The sequence below is a fragment of the Solanum dulcamara genome, chromosome 5 (genome assembly GCF_947179165.1).
Source record: "Solanum dulcamara chromosome 5, daSolDulc1.2, whole genome shotgun sequence".
NCBI lineage: Eukaryota > Viridiplantae > Streptophyta > Magnoliopsida > Solanales > Solanaceae > Solanum > Solanum dulcamara.
Genome location: NC_077241.1, coordinates 62190562 through 62208268, shown reverse-complemented (window position 1 = coordinate 62208268; position 17707 = coordinate 62190562). Strand labels below are relative to the sequence as shown.

The 17707-nt window shown below is 35.1% G+C and overlaps 1 protein-coding gene and 1 long non-coding RNA gene across 2 annotated transcripts; one reads left to right on the top strand and one right to left on the bottom strand.

Annotated features, from left to right (window-relative positions):
* Positions 1-2230: 2230 nt before the first annotated feature.
* On the bottom strand, positions 2231-6829 carry LOC129889297 (leucine-rich repeat receptor-like serine/threonine-protein kinase SKM1). The gene is made up of 3 exons (XM_055964543.1): positions 6658-6829; positions 3471-6096; positions 2231-2774 (listed from the first exon to the last, which is right to left on the bottom strand). Exons 2-3 carry the CDS (start codon positions 5965-5967, stop codon positions 2422-2424), a joined length of 2850 nt encoding a protein of 949 aa, XP_055820518.1. The 5' UTR covers positions 5968-6096; positions 6658-6829; the 3' UTR covers positions 2231-2421.
* A 7456-nt stretch (positions 6830-14285) lies between these two features.
* Positions 14286-16861, top strand: LOC129888355 (uncharacterized). The gene is made up of 4 exons (XR_008766638.1): positions 14286-14380; positions 14474-14555; positions 15123-15168; positions 16470-16861. It is a non-coding gene; the product is annotated as an uncharacterized LOC129888355 (long non-coding RNA).
* Positions 16862-17707: the final 846 nt, after the last annotated feature.

Genomic DNA, 17707 nt, shown 5'->3' with positions numbered 1-17707 from the left:
TTCATAAATTAGTACAATGGTCCCCTTCAACAAATGAGAATATATATTTTTCTTTTTGGTCATTTAGCTGTTGACCCTTATGAAAATATTCTTTTACATCAGTGAGATAGGACCATTTGCTTGCTTGTTCTCAGATAAACAATATTTATGAACAAAAGCTGTCACTCAGAAATAATATTCTCTTGCCATTTGATTGTTTCTTGACTCTTGTCTTTGAGACATTTTTCTTGAAATGCATTTTTTTTTTGCCTTTTGTCTTAGCTTTGGCATATTGAATCGTTTTGTTTTTATTTAATTAGTAAAAAAGAGGTAAACTTTAGCATAAATCTTTTGGGAGTGTATTTGTATGTAGATATACATGTTTATTTCAATAAGAATAATAATGATTATGTGAAAGAAGCTAGCTGTTTGTCAGTGACAAAGTGTTTGGTGTCTAGATATACATTACTTTCTTTTTTTGGCCTATAAGAATAATAATGATTAAGTGAAAGACGCTAAGGTCTTTCTTGTTTTAAAAAAAAATAATTAAAGCTAAGGTCTTTATTGTTTGCTAGTGATAAAACCTAAAGTCTCGGAGAGTTCCTTTCACTTCAAGTCCTTGGCCAAAATGAATGGGTGAAAAACATTGGTCCTTCTAATTTTGTGTGAAAAACAAAACTTCTCCTTTTTAACCATAGTCATTGATATTCTCCTTATCTCAATGTTTGACAATGGACCTTTGAGATGCAATGCCTATTTTCAATAATTATACCAAAATAATTTATGGATATTATCTATATACTAATTGGTTATGTAAATTAATATTCTTCAAAACAATCATTGATTGACTATTTTCACGTAATTAACTCAATCACTAATATCGCGACTAAAATCTGCCTCATCTATTGGAATTGCTATTTAAATAATAGTTATTTACTTAAAGAATGTCCAATGGATAGTTAAATAAATAAGTAAAAAATATTATTTATATAATTTCTGACTTATTTTCTAAGAGTTGGTTGTTTAATAATTATCTCTTGAAATAATTTTTGATAGATTTTTCAAGGGTCGGATATATAAAAAAATCATCAAAAATTAGTTACATAAATAAGTTCTTATTTAATTAAGAATAATTTTTAAATAGTTTACGATAAATATTCTGAGGGTTGGCCGTCGAACTAATCCGTCAAAACTAACTAAATAAATAAGTAATTTAAATATTATTGGTTTGCATTTTCCTAATCGGCCTCACCTTTCAAAGAAGTCGAAATAGAAAGGGGTAGGAAAGATAGAAACTCCAATTTCTCTTTCTGCTTTTTTTTGTCATTTCCGGTAACCTGGTAGATCTACTGATGACAATCCTTCACTCCGGAAGGGTAGGCTCGCTCCTTGCTCGCGGAGCGGCATACCAATAAAAAGAAAAGCGCAGCAAACCATAGGGGCTTTCAGATAGTTTCTTTTGAAAAAAGCAGTCCACTCATTCCTATCTATTGATAGAAAGATCTTCGTCAAATACCGGACTTTGCCTTTTTTTAGTTCTACACTTTTGCCTGTATTATTAATTTTCGATGTAATACATCGGGATATCATTCAAGACAGACTGATGTACTCCTTCATAGAGATGTGTAAAAAATGAATCGATCAATAAATTTCTACTCCCCCGCCATAGGCTAGAATCAATCCACGAAGTTCGATCTACCCCCAATTAGATAGGCAAAAAAAACTTCTTAAATTCGATCTACCACCGTCCGGACACGCAATTGTCACAAAATATATTTTTTCAATTCATGAGATATAAGCTGATGAAAAACGAGAGAACATAGATACATATTGTTCAATTTTAGATATGAGGTATGGAATCTTTAAATATTAAAAGACATTGAAAATCACCACAAAATTTAAATCGTGTTGAACTAACAAGTAACAACCCCACAGATCACTGTATGCTAACTCTATGGGGGTTCACGTGAAATCTATCTCTGTTTTAATTTATGTTTGAAGAGTCAAATAGTTTAATTTAAATCGTCAATTCAAGCATGAAATCTTTAAATTTTTTGGGACATAAAATTTATATTTTTGAAAACTATAGAAAATTATTATAAGTCACGATAATTGATAATTCAAGATATTTAAAAGATATATGAAAAGATTAAGATCAAAGAAAAATATATTTGAATCTAAAATATGTCATATAAATTGGGACGGGGGAGTATATTGAAAAATTAGATATAAGTTTTTATGGAGCATGGAATTTTAAACGTGAGGAGAATTTTAAAAGTCGCAATCTACTATATATTAGCATTTAGTTTCATATCTACATTTTTACACTCAAAATACCATGCCACATATCATCTAAAACATTAAAAGTAAAAATAAAAAAAAATAAAAAAAGGTTGAAACTTTAACATAAAAACAAAAATCTTGGAGTTAGAATTCCAAAATCTAAACACTAGAACACCTTTTCAAGCCTAAACCACAAGAATTTGATCTCACAAAAGAGTCCAATGTCTTTGCAACATCACTAGCACAAGGTCTTGATGCTGGTTCACTAGCAGTACATTGCAGGGCCACATTCATCATCTCCACCATTTTATTCTGATTATTCACTGCATCACTCTTCATTATTGGTTCAATCCATGTCTCCAAATGACATTCCGAGTAACAATATCGCGCCCAATCAACGATACTCACACCCTTACCAAATTCAGCATCACCGGGATTTCTTCCAGTCAATAACTCGATCAAAACAAGCCCAAGTCCATATATGTCACTCTTCTTGCATATTCCATTGTATTCTACAATTTATTTATTTTTTTAAAAAAAGTACACTTGAAATGAGAAAAGTTGTAAGTAACATATTATCTTTAATTTGAGTACTATTGGTATAATTGTACGTGCATGGCATAAAAGGCCATGATTTTTGTTAAACTAGACTAGATCTATTGTTTTCTACGTAAATAAAGATAATGATAAGATTGATAAAGTAGTTTAGATTCATGTCTCTACATTTGTTTTGTGAAAACATTCATGATTACTTCCATAACATTTGTTTGCTTAATTCCTTTGATCTTATCATGACTCCTATGGCCCAAGAAGTATCATAATACTAACGACTATGAGAACCAAAGTTAAAAAAGAAACCAAAGAAAGACGAACTGACCAAGTAAGTAGAAAAATACAAAAATTCTTATAGTTTGATCAATAATTTTCAAACATAACATGAAATTCCTATCACATCAATCCTAAAGCTGAAAAAATCAATTTTCATCAAAGTCATCATAGCTACGTTACACTCTTTAGAACTATATATAGGTTGTTAAATATTAAACTAATGAGTTAATCATGAAGTCTTAGGTGACGAAGGTATATAACTTAAACTCTCAACTTTTATAAATTTTTATTACCGTCTCAAAATCTTTAAGAAATTCCAAAACTAAGATAAGTAAATAGCAAGCAAACCCTAAATGACAAGGGTAAATTGGTAAATTTACCTGGAACAACGTAGGCCGTAGTGGGAAGACTCAATCTCAGGCGAGCTTCATCTTTTTCATCAACGATAACTTTCCGGGGCGAAAGGTCGCCGATAAAAATGCTTGGGGAACAAGAACAATGCAAATATTTCAGTGCTCTAGCAATTCCAATAGCCACTTTTTGTCTACGTTCCCAACTCATGACTCGAATCACATCACTCAAATTTTCCCCCTCTACGTACTCGTAAACCAAAATCCCGCCTTTCTCCGATTTGCATGCAGCCAATATCTTCACAACATTTGGATGTCGAATATTTCCTAGTTCTTGGATGTTTTTCCAAGAACTTGTCGGGATATTCACATTCAACTTCTTCACGAATATTTGCATGTTGTTTATTTCAGAATAAAACCTTTTGTACGAAACTCCAATCCCTAAGATGTCATCGAGGGTGATGGATTTCGAGGCTTTGGAATCGAAGAATTGTATTTCCCAATTATTACCATCTTGAGTACTCTCCACTTTCTTGAGCTTCAATTCTCTTCTCCTTTGAATAAATACGACAACTAAAGCCGAAATTACTAGCAAGACTAGTATTCCAACAAGACATGTCAAGAAGAACAACCAAATTGAACTTTTCTTCAGTGACTTACAAGGCGGTAAACCGCTTGTAATTTCGTCTCCACATCTACATAGTTGATTTCCTACCACCGCGCTTGAATTTATGGCTAAGAAAGCTCCGGTGGACGGTAAATTTCCACGGAAGTGGTTGTGAGAGATATTGACCAAGACTAGTGATTCAACTTTCCCCAAATTTGGCGGGATTTCGCCTGATAATTGATTCATTGACAAATCAAGAAGGCTAAGAACTTGCATTTCTGAAAAACTAGATGGAATTTGACCAGAAAGTCGATTACGGCTCAGATCAAGACTCACAACCTTCTTGCATGAAGATAATTCATCTGGGATTTCACCTGATAGCTCATTGCCGCATAGTTTTAGCTCCATTAGCTCTGATAATTTCCCGAAATTCTTAGGAATGGTACCGTAAAAAGTATTTTCGGATAAGTCCAAGTTTTCGAGATTCTTACTACCAAAAGAATCAGGCAAGGTACCGAAAAACTTGTTCCTAGCTAAATTTAGCATTTGAAGTGCTGGCATATCCCATTTCCTTTCGCTAATGGAGCCAAAAAGATTGTTACCTGAGATATCAAGGAAGTAAACAAGTGGGAGCTTTGTGAACTCTGGGGACAATTCACCGGTGAGTTGATTGTTTTGAAGGCGAACCCTCTGTAAGCTTTTGCAATGGCTCAAGCTTGAAGGGATTTCGCCATGAAGTGAATTTGAAAAGAGTATGAGTTTAAAAAGATGATTGGAATAACATATTTTTTCCGGTATTTTTCCTGTGAGGTTATTGGTGGAAAGGTCTAGGATTGTGAGATTGTTGTATTTTCCAAGGTCTTTAGGAATCTCACCTGATAATTTATTAGACCATAATTGAAGAACTTGAAGACGAGGCAAGGAAGTCAAAGAATTTGGAATTCTACCAGTGAAATTGTTGGCAAACAATTGTAGAACTTCCAAATTTTGCAATTGGGATATAAGTGTGGAGATTTCACCAGACAAGAAATTATCACTTAAATCAAGTGATACCATTTTCTTGAGATTAAATAGGGATCTTGGAATTGGGCCAGTGAGTTTGTTTATGTAGAGAAAAAGGTACTCAAGATTGGTGAGATTACCTAGAGATGAAGGGATTTCACCTGTGAGATTGTTGTACACGAGATCCAGATGATACAAAGAAGACAATTCACCAATCTCCTCCGGAATTCCACCAGACAGATTGTTGTATCCCAAATAAATAAGCTTCAACTTCTTCATAAGACCTAGTTCTCGAGGGATCTCTCCGATTAATTGGTTTGAAGCAAGAGTCAAAAATTCCAAATTAGAAATATTCGCAATAGACTTTGGAATGCTTCCAACCAAGACATTTCCACCAAAATCAACAACTTTAAGCCTTGAGAATAAGCCAATATTTTCGGGGATCTTCCCTGAAATCATGTTGTTTGAGAGATCCAATGTCTCGAGAAGTGGGATTCTTGAGCCTTGAGGAAGTGTACCTGTGAAGTTATTGTTGCTAAGATTGAGAAATCTTAGTGCCAAACATGACGAAAAATTGCTTGGAATTTCTCCGTAGAGTTGATTATTCGAGAGATCAATCAATTCAACATATGGAAAGTTGAAAATAGTCTCAGATAATCTTCCAGATAAGTTCTTCCCTGAGAGCTCAATTTTTGCTACATTTGATAAGTCATCACAAACAACACCATTCCAATGGCAAAAAGATTGAGACAGCGGAATCCAATCATGAAGAGATCCTAATGGATCCTTCATCGATGATTTCACCGATAAAAGTAGCTCCAGCTCAGAGCTACATTTGCACTGCTGCATGTAAAATAGCACGAACACAATCAGAAACATGATCGACTTATCGCATGATTTTGATCCTATGCTGGCCATTTTTTCTCTCTAGTTTAGATGAAAGCTCTATATCATAAGTTGCATGGAAAAAGGAGAACTTTAAGATATATATTGGGGACTAATAAAGCTTGAGCAACTTTCTGCTAAGAGGAATGATCCTTCATTTTCCTGTCACAAACATGAAAAATTCTCTGTTAATATAACAAAAACATTGGGATCTGGAGCTTCACAAAAGAAAAGTTTCTTGAAAAAAAAGAAAGTGATGGACTAAAAGCTAAAATAATCTCAGCTTTCTATGTGGAATCTTTTGATATATAAATCTGACATTTCATATAACTTTAAAAACTAATGTTCCTATATTCTCATCACCATTATGAACAAATACCAGGGAGCACTAAAAATTTGTGTAACGAAGAACCTCATGACTTAGAGCCGCTCTCCATAGATTTATTTTAAGTGTTTTTAAGTTAAAATAATTTTTAAGCAGAGTAAATTAAAAAAATGTTGATATATACTTCATTTTAAGATAAAATGATAAAACTAAATCATAAGTTAGAACTTCTAAGTTATAAGTCAATCCAAACATACTCTTAATATATCTATAAGACGAGTGTATAAATGGACATAATGTTACAAATGGTAATTTACTAAAATAAAAAGAGAGGAACCGTGAAAGAATATGAGACATAAAATATGAATAATTAACAAAAAGTTTCAAAGAGCAATTACCAAATTAATATGCAAATAGGCTTCCAAGAGTTCTAGTTTTGAGAGTTTGAAATGAAGATATGGATTGGAAAGATAGGGTTTGGGAGTGAGAATTTGAGAGTATAAATAGAGGGAGTATTGGGAAAATGAAAAAGGACAGAGAATTGTAGAATAATTACAAGAATGCGCCTTGACCTGTATATTGAACACGAAGGGTTGGTTGCAAGTGAAAAAGGAAGAAAGGGAAGGGACATATGTTGGAGAAAGGCTTAAGCTTTTGTCGGATTTTACCAAAATGCTCTTTTGACTCACTTTTCGAATTGTCAAAAAACAAAAGATTTCTCTAACCGTTGAAAAACATTATTGGCCATCTGAGTTTTCCCTTTTTCTTCAATTTATTGTATTCAATAATTATGACAACAATTTCTAGCAAATTAAATGGCAATTCCAATCGTCCCTTTTTTGTTTACTTAAAAGTTTCGGAAATAATTTCCAAATGGACTTATTTTCCTCTCAAATTTCAGAAAAATGACTTTCCTACGTGAAGTAAGGAAGACATTTTTTCTTTCAACCTCACCACCTGGAGTGAGATTTGGGATCCAACCTCAATCCGAGACACTCGATACCGGACTTGATCCGACATCCGAGTCCTGGGTTGGAGGTCAAAAGTAGGGTCCCCGATCAAGTTAGGTCTCGAGTTTCAAATCAAGGTTTGATCTTGGTCCCGAGTCTGGAGTCAGGTCACGAGTTGGGGTTGGAAATCGAGTCTAGAGTCAAGATCGAGACGAGAACCAAGTCTTAAGGAGAGATCGGGTTCTGGGTTGATGTTGAGAGTAGAGTCTTATGGTTCATGGTCAGGTCTTGAGTCTCCTGTTGATTTTTGGGTCGGGGTCTTCGATCGAGCTCAATAGTCGATTTATCGTTTGGGTTCTCTAGTCAAGGTCGGAAGTTGGGCCCTAATTTGAGTCGGATATCGGGTCGTAGTCAAGACTTGGATCCTGGATCGGAGGCTCGGTTGGGGATAAAGGTCTAGACCTGACTCCTAAACCAACCCAAGAACCTACTCTCGAACTCAACCTCAACACCAACCCGATACCTAACTACCTAACCTCGACTCAAGACTTGACTCTCCATCTTGACCCTAGGCTCATACCAAACCCTAGATCTGACTCGAGAGCCCAACCCTCGAATTTGACTTTGAACCTAGTAGAACCAGACTCTCAACCTTGACCTTGACCTAACCCAAGACCTGACTCTCAACCTTGACCTTGACCTAACCCAAGACTTGACTCCCGATTATAGTATTTTTCCAAATAATAGTATTTTATAGTATAATATCATTATATTTTTCTAGATTACACCTATATGCTTTTGCAATAATATTTTCTTCTTACTAACAAAATATCAAAAAATAAGTTAGAAAATCACTTATATGATATATACAACACATACCCTTGATACCATTTCAATACATTATATATATTATGTTGGTACTAAAGATGATCGGGGGAGTGTCTTCCTTGAAGTATTGAATCAATTAATCTTCTACGATATTATGTTAGTATATGCTATACTATGTGGGTATATATATAGATGACTAAGGAGTGATTTCTTTGAAGGAATGAATCGGTCCTCTATGATACTATGTTTGTATGTGATATACCATATGAGTATCATAGAAAACTGAAGAGTATTTTGTTTGAAAAAATGATTTAGTCTTCTGTTAAACATTGTCAATTTTTAATGATTATATTTACTCATTATTAAGTGATTCTCCTAGATATCATGTGTCACGCCCTAAGAGGGTATCCTGGACGTGGCAGGCACTCGGAGATCATTATTGGCCCCAAGCGAACCACTCGATCCATTCACTCATTCAAATAATCAGCGGAACACCTGACTCAATAGGCAATCAACTCAAATAAGCATTTAAAACATTTTCATCAATAGATAAATAATAGATTTAAATACTCAAAGTGCAGTGTAACTCAATGTTATAATCTCAATTATGAAATTTGATTTTTTTGAAACAGACTCTTAAAGAAAACATCTAACTCAACTCATACTTGGTCCATGAAGCCTCTAACTCAATACTAGAAAGGTGTCAAGACAAGTCCAACGCTACCTCAAATGATTATCAAAAGAATGACAAATGAATGAATAAAATAAAGTCCTCTAAATGCAAGAAAGTTTCACCAAAAGGTAAACTGGATCTAGTCTTCAACGATGCGTCTATTGAGAAACTCTATCTCCTGTATCTGCATCATAAAATGATGCAGACCAAATGACTCTAGTACATGGAATATACGAGTATGTAAAATGATTGAAAGGAAAATAATCAACAATACTCGATCTCATGCAACTCAAAACAAGGAACTTACTCTAAAATGACTCAAACCAATAAAGCATGAAGTAAAGTAAAACAATGCTTTAAATAATATGCAATAAGAGACATAACTCAATATACGAAAGTATGATAGTTCACTCTTTGGAAGGTTCTCTAACCGACAACCATCACTTATGAGCTAGTGATGATACAACACTTAAGAACTTTCGTTGCCTCAGCCATCCAATACTTTTCTAGAGTAAAGGACGCTCAACTCAGTGGATCCAAAATTAGTCAAAGTCTATCATTTTGAGACTTGAGAGGCATGACCTCTATCCTATGTTGTCTACGTAGTTTATGGGATTTGAGTTACCTCTACTCTTACCAAATCGATGCTCAATACTACTCTCAAAATACTTTATTATTCTCATATAATGAATAAAATACTCAATTAACGCATTTAGTCTCTTTTGGACTTAGCTCAATGTCACGACCCAACTAGGGTCGCGATGGGTACCCGGTAGTGTTATTCTGAGCACCTACTACAACGTATCCTATTCTACTACTGAGTGGGCTGAATGAGCGATACCATTGTTAATAGCTTAATTATAACCATGCGTCAACAAACTTTGTTAACATATTACACAACGACGAACAAAGGTGCAAAACATCTAGCTGTACATATCTGTCTACGAGCCTCTAAACAAGATATATATGACTACAAGGAGGGTTGGTTTCTGCCGTGCCCAAATATATACACAAAAGTAGTACCAATAAAGTGAAGCTCTGAAACAACTGGAGCGCTTTCAGTGTACTGCTGGTGGAGCTCCTAAAGACCGAACTCGTCTGCCTGCTTACTTGCGTGGCATGAAACACAGCGTCCACAAGAAGGGACGTCAGTACGAGTAATGTACCGAGTATGTAAGGCATGAAAATTAGCATAATAACGAACATAAGGTATGAACAACCATATCATAGAATCATAGAACATAAAGTGAGATAAGAGAGTAACCTATAGATATGAGTGCCTTTTAGGCCGGATGCCATGCATGCTTGTCTTTTCCTTTAAAAACATTTATTTTTCATATACATAGAAAATAGAACATGTCATATCGCCCACACATGTCCCGCGTCTGGGATGAAAATTACGCCAACTGACCAGGTGGCAATGCATCTATAGCGCAACATATGGCCCTTCCCCATATCCCCCATATACATATACATATACATGTGTCATATAAATAACATGCATGAGAGCCCAACAAAAGCCGTGTATCTATCGGAGTGATGGAAGGTCGGTAACCTCCGATTATATTATAGACTAACCATGATCACTTTGTCTCACCTTGAAGGAACAATTATTATAAGATGAGACTATCAACGAAGGATAATCTTAAGAGAACGTAGAATAAGGTCACAATCTCATAGGGTGCCAAACCACTTACATATGCACATAGAGAAAATTATTAAGACCGGTGGTTACGTACATGGATCGACACATGGAGGCTCAGAAACAAGTTTTGGGTTCTACAAAAAGGAAATTTCATTAAAATCATATATATACATGTACATCATTTGCTCGTTTTACAAAGATCATGCCAAAGAAGGAAGGGTAAGCCTTACATACCTTGTCCGCTTCCTTAATCAATTCCACTTAACTCTTGGCCTTCCCAAAATCTATAACAATGTTAACGAATGCAAACATTAGCTGTTAACAAAATTTTGGCAGCAAACATTAGCAGCACTTCCCCTGTAAATACATCATCCTCGAGAATCTAACTCGGTCAATTTTATCAACAACAATCCGAGAATTCAACTCGGTTAAATTACCAACAACAATACCAATCAATATACTACTTCCTCCAAGACCTTCCAACTCCAATAAGAACAATAACAATCTAATCCCTTTTTTTTCAAATTCAATTACGACAACCCAATAATTTACACACTAACCACATTATCTTCCATACATGTAAGAACATTATATTCAATTTACATAACTTCCAAAATAAGTCTCCAACTACTACAATTTCACTAAAACCATTAAGCTTTTATTAGCAACCTAGAAGCCATAACAACAACAACCAAAACACTAAATAAAATTAATACACCATAGCTTATCAAACCACCCCCATATTCGGCCACAACAATTACACATATTTTCATATACTTCTTCAATTTCTTTACTCTACAACATATACCAACCATCCATAACATATAAAAGAAGATTGAAACCTTACCTTCCTCTTGTCTCCCTTTTTGGCTAGGACTTGCAACTCACAAGAATATGGTTTTCTTGCTCCAACAACTACTCCACTTTGTTAAGGACCCTCCAATTAGTTGTTTGGCTAAGAAAGAATAATTTTTTTTGGTGAAAATTTTTCCAAGATTCTTGCCTATTAGAACATGGCCAAATGGCCCTTTTTATTTTCTCCCTTTCTTCTTGCTCTCCAAGCTTCTTGAAACTTCCAGGAAATAAAAGCCAAGATGACTAATAAGTCATTCTTGAAACTTCTAGGAAATAAAAATCAAGATGACTAATAAGTCATCTTTTGGGCCTTTATTATTATTATTGTTTTGCACTTCATGAAAAAATTATTTTCTAATTTCCAAATTTGCCCCTTATCTTCCTCCATATTTTCATGAGTCATATTGCGAATTTCCCTTTTTGCCCCTAGCCATTCTTGATATTTCCACTTCATAATTTTCATAAGCAACTTGTGTGCTAAAAAATAAAAATATGGCCTTGTTTTTATCTTCCCACGGTTTTTCTCGAATTATCCGAAATTACCAAAATGCGGGATATAACACTTAAAACTCAACTCATGTCAACTCAAGGAATGCATTTAAAGCATAATTTAACTCTTCAACTCAACCTCAAAATAGACATTTTAATGTAATAATGCTTAACTCGTTTATAATCAAAATGCTCATGCTAAGATAATAGTTAAGAGATTTCTCAAACTCACCTCATGCTCAACTCTTTCTCAATCAAAGGCGAAAATAGTTATTCTATAAACTCAAAATAGTGCATAACAAAATTAACACAAAACGTTCATAAATAATTCTTTTACAAATCTTTCAATGCCTAGAATACAATTGAAATCTCAATTAAGGTTCATGTGAATGCAAACACGAATCCCCACTCTCATGAAGACTTAACTCAAGTAACTCATCAAGGAATATAGTGATATATGCAAGAACACAATGAAATTTTATATACAATCTCAGTAGGGATTATCATTAACTCAAGAACTCAATTCATGGATCTTCAAAACTCAACTCAACAAGAAGAACTGGAGATGTAAGGCACGTGAATGAACTCAATCCACGTTATGGGTAGCCTTACATACATGGAAATCGAAGGAACGATCGAAACTTGGAAATCTCTCTTGGAAACCTTGAACCTTAGCTTATTCTCCTCTTCAATCCTTGCTCTTAAATAATCTAAGTATTTCTAAAGGTATAGACATATAGGGTACTGTTAAGGGGCTCCAAATAGTCCCAAAACGTCGAGGTTTTGATTTGTAAAGGGGAAAAGATCAAACTACCCTTCATTAAAATTGATCTTGGACGTGTACGGGTCATTCTACATCTCGTCGAAACTTCTACAGGTCATAGAAGACCAATCGTAGAACTTGACTAAAATCTGCACCCTGCTCTATGATTCATGTCTATGAGTTGTAGAAAGAGTTATGAGTTGTAAGGACTCCTTGTCTTATAAACTTCTAAAACCCCAAAAATTTGAGTCTTTGAATCTCTTCTACGAGTCGTAGTCATTCCTAGGATTCGTCGTGTTGAATCATAAAAAAAGTACCGAGGGTTGTATTTTTCATAAATCAGGCAATGATTGATCTATGACTCATTTCTATGAGTCGTAAGGTCAATTCATAGGGAGGCTTCTCGGACTCAAAATTTTACCAAGTGTTGGAAGGGTCTACGAGTCATTCCTACGACTGTAGAACTTTCTATGAATTGTAAATGACACTCGTGGTCCATTAGTTCAGTTTCTTTTCTTAATTTTTCTCATGGTCTTCAAATATAGTCTAGGACTAGAATAACATGGGGTGTTACATCATGTTAAAGGAAATACTTTAGCAGTTTTTTATTTAGAGTCACGGCCCTAAATCAGATATCACTTGTATTGGAGTACGTTAACAATTAAGGCTATATAGCCAAGATGTAACAATATATAGGAAAAAGTCTTTCCTTTTGAATTTGTAGTTTTTTGCTGGAGTTTAGTCATGCCACCACTCCTTGTACTTTGTTCTGGATGTTTTCAAGATGCTTGTTCTATTGCACTATCATATCAACATTTAGGGAGTCCACCTGAGCTAGGAAAGCTACAAGTGTCATAATCTGAATCTGGGTATTATGACACTTGTCTCATTCCATCTTAAAAAGTCAGCCTAAATCCAATCAACTACGAAAAGTAAAGCAAAAGCAATTTAAATAGGATAGATATACAAAAGTGGAAGTCTTAATCAACCATAATAACCCTCAAAGACTGGTTGTCACATGTACAAGCCTCTAAATAAATGGAAATGAAAGATAAGTATAAGTATTAATGTCTTTATTTCTCAAATAGAACAAAGCATAGTAAATGGAACAAGGAAAATCGCCGGCATCAATCAGCTACCTCTCAAGTCACCTCGAAGCCTCAGTTAAGGAAGAAGGAATACTGAATCACGATCCAGACTCGGAACCTACACAAGTGTAGATTGCAAGGAGTGAGAACCAAACAATACGGTACTCAATAAGCCAATGAACAAAACAAGATAAATCTATCAGAACACTAGAACTCGTTTCCTCCGAACCAAACCTCCTCAACTACAAACACACACATAAATCAGCCCAACCTAGAGTACACAATTCATATGGTACATACATCAACAATAACTTATTGTCATCACTCAATAAGTCACATCAATATCAAGTATGTTGTTACAACCCATATTTTTGTACATTTGGACATTTGGAATAATTGTAACAAGTGAAGGATAATGCTACGTTTTGGTCTTGTTTGAGACATAAGTTGGTTATGGAATTTTGAAGATGGAAATATTGAAAAAAAGAAGAAGAAAGAATAAGGAAAAAAAAAATATATATATATATATATATATATATATAAGTTGGAAGTTCACAAAATGTAGTTTATGAAAATATATGGGCCAAGGGATTGGGCTTGGAAAGAAATAAAAATAATAAGAGAGGCCCAACACAAGGAAAGGGCCCAAGTCTTGGAACTTAGCCCATTAATTAAGTGGCTTATATATATATATATGTTGATGACTTTTAAGTCATATTTATCCATTAAGTTTTCTTTATCAACAAGAGGATTCAAGAGAGTTCTAGAGAGAAAGGAAGAGAAGAAACTTGAAGCTAGAGAAAGAATAGGTTCGGCCAAGGAAAAAAAAGGTAAGTCTCCGATTTTGCTTCGTGAATTAATTATCTAGGGTGTACCAAGGTGTTATGAAGGTATTGGTAATGAAATTTTATGGTTTGGAGCAGCCCAAAACGTCACCGAACAGCCCCAAAGTTTTAGCCGCGCTAGGAGAGCTTCCGAGGCAAGTTTTGGAGAGTTTCGGTAAAGGTAAGGTCTCTCCTTTAAAATTGGAGTTTATGATGTTGTTATGAGGTGTATTACGTGTCCTAAATATGGCTGGAAGCAGAGAAAATGTATAAGGGGGCATGATGTTGGAAACTACTAAATTAAAGTCGTAGTAGCTAAATCGAAGTCGCATAGTGTATGGTCGTTGAGGCGCTGCGGGTGCAGCTGGTTGGATTGTATGTTGCAGGGCTTTAAAGTATTTTAAAAAGGGTGTGGTTGCTGCTGGTTGCAGCCACACGACCCCCCGTTTGGTATGGTTAAAGATTTTACGAAATAAAGGTTAAAAACTCTATTTTGGTATCGGAGTTTTATGCTAGTTGTTTGGAACTTGTGTTGTGTAAAGTTGAGGTGATTTGATTGTATATATACTGTTGGTTGTTGTTGTTGATATGATTGTTGACATGGTGGCCGAGTTGAGATCTCGGGGATGGTGTATTTATAGGGGAGATGCTGCCGAAATTTTGGCAGATTAGAAATTAATTTGTTTGAAGGATTAAGACGAGTATATGGTGATGAATCTAATGACTATGTCAACTCTCTTGAATGTAGACTAACAAGTTGGAAGAATAAGAAAAGCTAGTAAGGCGCGGTACAGGTATGTAAAGCTAACTATTCCTTCTTTTGGCATGTCTTTGGCATAAGTATGTAAAGCTAACCATTCCTTCTTTTGGCATGTCTTTGGCATAAGTATGTAAAGCTAACCATTCCTTCTTTTGGCATGTCTTTGGCATAAGTATGTAAAGCTAACCATTCCTTCTTTTGGCATGTCTTTGGCATAAGTATGTAAGGCTTACCCTTTTCTTTCAAGGCATGATTCCGATGTTATGGTTTATAAGTGCTTCCATATTTTCTTTGTTTCCAAAAGTTAGGTGTCAATGGTCCCAAGGGAATGACTATTTGTTTTTTTTTCTATAACCCGTCAATGTTTTCCAAAATGTCTATAGTTTCCCCAAAATAAAGGTTTATCCTTCTTTTTCTTGGCATGTTTTGACATAAATATATAGAGCTACTCTTTCTTTTTGGCATGATTTTTATGAAACAAGTATATGACATTTTATACAATTTCAAGAAAGTCTTATTCGTAGAGCCACTAGGATGGCCAATTTTCTTGAGTTTCCAAAGGATATTTTCTCATGCTTAGATACGCGTATATGATTTCAAAAGTTTTATTTTGACATAATCCATGGTAATTTTCAAAAGGTACTTGACATGACTCTTATCTTGATTTTGAATCATAGCTCATTTCGATTTTTCTACGAGTCTTGAAAATTGGTCCTATGTGCATATGTATACGATTTGACGTCTTATGAGATTGTGACCTTATTCTACGTTCTCTTAATATTATCTTTCGTTGATAGTCTCATCCTATAATAATTGTTCCTTCAAGGTGAGACAAAGCGACCGTGATTAATTCATAATATAATCGGAGGTTACCGACCTTCCGTCACTCCGATAGATACATGACTTTCGTTGAGCTCTCCTGCATGCTGTCTATATGTATATGTATATGTATATGTGGGATATGGGGAGGTGTATATGTGGCGCTATAGACGCATTCCCACCTGATCAGTTGGAGTAATTTTCATCCTGGACGCGGGATGCCCGGACGCGGGACATATGTGGGCACGCCGATGTTGTTCGGTGATATGACTTCTATTTTCTATTAATATGAAAAAGAAATGTTTTTTTATGATAAGACAAGCATGCATGGCATCTGGCCTAAAAGGGCACTCATATGTACAGGTTACTCTCTTATCTCACTATATGTCTATGATCCTACGATATGGTTGTTCATACCTTATGTTCTTTATTATGCTGATTTTCATGCCTTACATACTCGGTACATTACTCGTACTGACCCCCTTTTCTTTGGGGGCTGCGTTTCATGCCACGCAGGTACACCCAGACAAGTAGAAGTTACCATAGAAGATGTTGCTGCAGGGTTAGCAACTCCACTTGTTCCTGGAGTGCTGCCGAGTCAGAGTATATGTGCTATGATGTTTCATTCGAAGTTAGAGACTTTGCAGACAGAGTCGTGGATATAGAGTGTCAGCTTTGTAAGCGGCGTCACCAGCCGATATGTTATTATGTAGTATGTCATAAGTTTATGAGATGGTAGATTTTGGATAGCAAGATTCAGAAAGCGTAGCTATGTTTTTCAATTCTTTTTGATGCAAATTTTTAAAGAGATTGAGTATGTACTATGAGTTAGCGGGTTCGCTCGGCTCCGAGCACGGGGTCGGGTGCCCATCACACCCTGTTGAGATCGGGGTGTGACATATGTCAACCATATAGACAACGAGGGCATTATACACAACTTCACGATGGCAAATAAAATGTAATGCAATACAATGTGATGTCAAGTAAAGTGATGCATATTTGTCCTAATGATACAAATCCATTTTAGCTCAGACTGTAACCCATGGGAGATGCACAAAGTCCATGTATCCACCGAAACCATTTTACATTGGCATAATCATCAATTTCTGGAATCATTTCCCATTGGAATAGCTAGAATGATTTCCAATCGGCGTAATCATTACTCATCAGAACTATTTCCTATCGGCATCCACTACTAAAAAACTATAAAAAAAACAACGCAAAAAAACAACGGACTGCGTCGCTTTCTTGACGGAAAAGCGACGCAGTCACTTTTGTCGCTTTTTTGCTCGATACTTTTAAAAAAATGACGAACAGCGTCGCAAAAAGCGATGGACTGCATCGCAAAAAGCGATGGACTGAGTTGCCCCTAATATATTTTAATTAAAAAATATATAAATAAAATAACGATGGAGTCCATCATTTTACTTTTTAAAAATTTAATTATTTAATATAAAGTAATGGACTATGTTGTTTTGTTTTTAATTTTTTTTCTGAAAAACGACGGATTAATGGTCTCCGTCCTTTGCTTTTGTTCTTAGTGTTCTTAAAATTTTTTAGAAAAATGACGGACATAGGTTCATTGTCCTTCCTTTGCTGGAAACAATTTTAAATTTTTTTGCAGAAAAGCGACGGACTAAAGGACCCTGTCCATCGCTTTTCTGCAATATTTTTGACAGCAGAAACCCCTGCAATCAAAATTCAATTTATTTCATAGCAATTCAGCCCATTCCAACACAACTAACAACAAACAA